Source organism: Brassica napus, chromosome C3 (genome assembly GCF_020379485.1).
Source record: "Brassica napus cultivar Da-Ae chromosome C3, Da-Ae, whole genome shotgun sequence".
In the NCBI taxonomy this organism is placed as follows: domain Eukaryota; kingdom Viridiplantae; phylum Streptophyta; class Magnoliopsida; order Brassicales; family Brassicaceae; genus Brassica; species Brassica napus.
This window is the reverse complement of record NC_063446.1, coordinates 28964543-28967400: the sequence shown is the minus strand read 5'-3', so window position 1 is coordinate 28967400 and position 2858 is coordinate 28964543. Positions and strand designations below refer to the sequence as shown.

Here is a 2858-nt window from a genome sequence, read left to right as displayed (position 1 = left end):
ATGACGATGCTGAAGGCGGTTCTGTCCGCCTCTCCAACACACGCTATGTCCTGTTTTGAGCTCCCGGTGAGCTTATGCAAGCGGATACAGTCAACGCTAACACGTTTTTGGTGGGATGGAAATGATAACAAGAAAAAGATGTGCATGACATCTTGGGCAAAACTCTCAAAACCGAAGAAGCTTGGAGGGTTGGGTTTTCGCGATATACAACTCTTCAACAAAGCCCTCCTAGCAAAGCAATCTTGGCGGGTCCTCACAAACCCGGACTGTCTCCTCTCACGAGTGTTGCGTGGTAAATATTGCCACAACGCTTCTTTCCTCACTGTCAAAGCACAGGCTTCATGCTCTCATGGTTGGAGGGGGATTCTACATGGCCGAGACCTACTTGCTCCGAATATAGGCAAAGCTATAGGTGATGGTATGTGCACGAGAGTCTGGAAGGATGCTTGGATCAGAACAGACACCCTCAGTTGCCCAATGGGACCAGCGAATGAGGAAGTGCTTGACCTCTTTGTCTCTGACTTGTTATTGCGGGGCTCTGGTGAATGGAATAAACCGAAGATCAGACAGCTACTCCCAGCATACGGTTAGGCGCTGAGGACAAGTGGGTGTGGACACTTAACAACTCAGGAGCCTACTCAACAAAGTCTGGATACTATGAGGCTGTTAAACAACAAAACCAAGAGGGAGAACAACATGGCATAATCCAAGGCAATCAACAAAACCGACTGCACAACTTCAACTGGAACAAGCATATCTGGTCGGTAAAAACGGCGCCAAAAATACAGGTCTTTCTTTGGAAGATTATACAGGATGCATTACCTTTAGGAATGGCGCTGCAGAGGAGGGGAATCTTATCACATCCAGTGACTTGTGCGCGATGTGGAGCTCCGGAGTCAGCCGATCACTTGTTCTTACACTGTAGGTTCGCGAGACAAGTTTGGGATAATATCCCACTCACGAGAACTATAGACATCGGAACGAACTCCACTTTTGACCAATGCCTGGCAGCCTCACATGATCTGGTATGCCTCCCTCCGACGGGAGTGTCGGGCAACATTTTCTCTTGGGTATGCTGGTGCATATGGACAGAAAGGAACCTCCTGGTCTTCGAGGACAGAACACTAGACGCTAAGGACATCAGCTGCACTTCCATTAAACTTGCGCGAGAATGGCAGGAGGCCCAAGCACACAAACCTCTCCTGGCACACAACTTAGGAGGCAACAACTCTCATATACGGGAGCTCACATCGATGACTGTTTCTACTCTGTTCACAGACGCGGCATGGAAAGCCCAAGATAGAACTGCAGGATGCGGCTGGATTATACATAATCCACAAGAGAGAGAAACAACGAGTGGCACATCGACTGAACTCTGTGTCGCATCACCTTTGATGGCGGAAGCCTTGGCTGTTCGCGAAGCCCTGCTGCACGCAAAGGCCCTCCATCTCTCCAATATCTGCCTCAAATCAGATAACCAAGTGCTTGTCAAAGCACTAAACTCGAAGCAACATCCGGTGGAACTCTACGGAATCAACTTGGATATCGAGAACCTATCCTCCTCGTTTTGTTCTATTTCTTTTGTCTATGTCTCTAGGAATTTGAATTCTGCTGCAGATGCTTTAGCAAAGTCTGCCCTGTACTACTTGAACCCTTAGCTTTGAGCTTTTATGAAATATTTGGTTGAAAAAAAAAAAAACTTTATTGTATTAAATTGATCGATTTAATAGTTCTTTTCTTTACTTATAGAATTATATGAATCATTCCTTTCTTCTTATTGTTTTCATCTTTAGCTTTATCTTTTTTTTTTGGTTTGGAGATCCTTCACAAACCGTTACTCGCAAGCTCCTTAAGCTTACTTCTTGTCGAAAAAGGGTTTGATATAGATGCATTATTAGCATGCTATATATATGTATAAATGTGTGTCTATATATAATTTGTGTTCTTGATTGGCCGTGTGGTCATTTTATAGAGTAACACAATGACGTCAAAAACGATTTTAAGCTTAATTTGGGTATAAATTTATAATACTGACAATTTTCTGAATAACCCGTTAGTGTAACGCCATTACCCTAATTCCGTTATTTTGGTTCACACACGGCCATCTTATGTCATATCTTTTCTTCATTGTTGACGTATAGAAATCTAGGGTTGTACCTATGATTTAATATTTGATTTATTTTAAATCTTTGAGATTGAAACTTTAATGTAGGAAACACATTATGTTCATGTGCTGTGGAAACTGCAATCATATCTCGGTATGCTTCTTCTCTCGCAGAAGTGCTTCAGGAGGGTTAGTCGTTGCGGTCTGCGCTAACTATATGAGTTTTCGGTTGAATGAGTGTACACGGTCACGGTGGATCGGGTTTGGATACGGAGTTCTTCAGATCTGCTTTCGCATGAAGGTTTAATTCTCTCGTGCCGTCGGATATTCTGTTTGTCGGGATTTTAGGTAGTTTCGTGCTCTGATTCTTCGAGTCGGTTTGTGTGGGCTGTGTTGTTGGAAGCTGCAAGAGCCGTAGCTTCTAGGTTTGAGAGCGCCTATCTCTCGGTAGTTCGTGGCAACCAGCTATTCTTCTCCAGCCTTTCCTGCTCACTTTGGTCTTAGCTCATCCCGCTGCTTAGCTGGTCACTAGGTTTGCTTTCCCGCTTCAGTTTCTTGTCTTCGTTCTGTATTTGTTGTTTACTTTCGTTTCTCGCATTCAACTACTAGTTACCTTTGTAATCGCTGTCTCAGATTGAAAACTTGGTAGAATATTTAACATTTTACCAAAAACAAAGAAAAGAAAAAAAACTGCAATTATAAAAATGTCATTATTCACCAAGGCGTCTTGTGTTTTTTTCGTTTGTTTTCATTC

The 2858-nt window shown here is 43.3% G+C and overlaps 2 protein-coding genes across 2 annotated transcripts; both read left to right on the top strand.

The window, feature by feature from the left end:
* LOC106358677 (uncharacterized mitochondrial protein AtMg00310-like) lies at nucleotides 1-591 on the top strand. Its single transcript, XM_013798494.1, has one exon. The coding sequence runs from the start codon at nucleotides 1-3 to the stop codon at nucleotides 589-591; it is 591 nt and encodes a 196-aa protein (XP_013653948.1).
* A 239-nt stretch (nucleotides 592-830) lies between these two features.
* On the top strand, nucleotides 831-1658 carry LOC106358678. The gene has a single exon (XM_013798495.1). The coding sequence runs from the start codon at nucleotides 831-833 to the stop codon at nucleotides 1656-1658; it is 828 nt and encodes a 275-aa protein (XP_013653949.1).
* Nucleotides 1659-2858: the final 1200 nt, after the last annotated feature.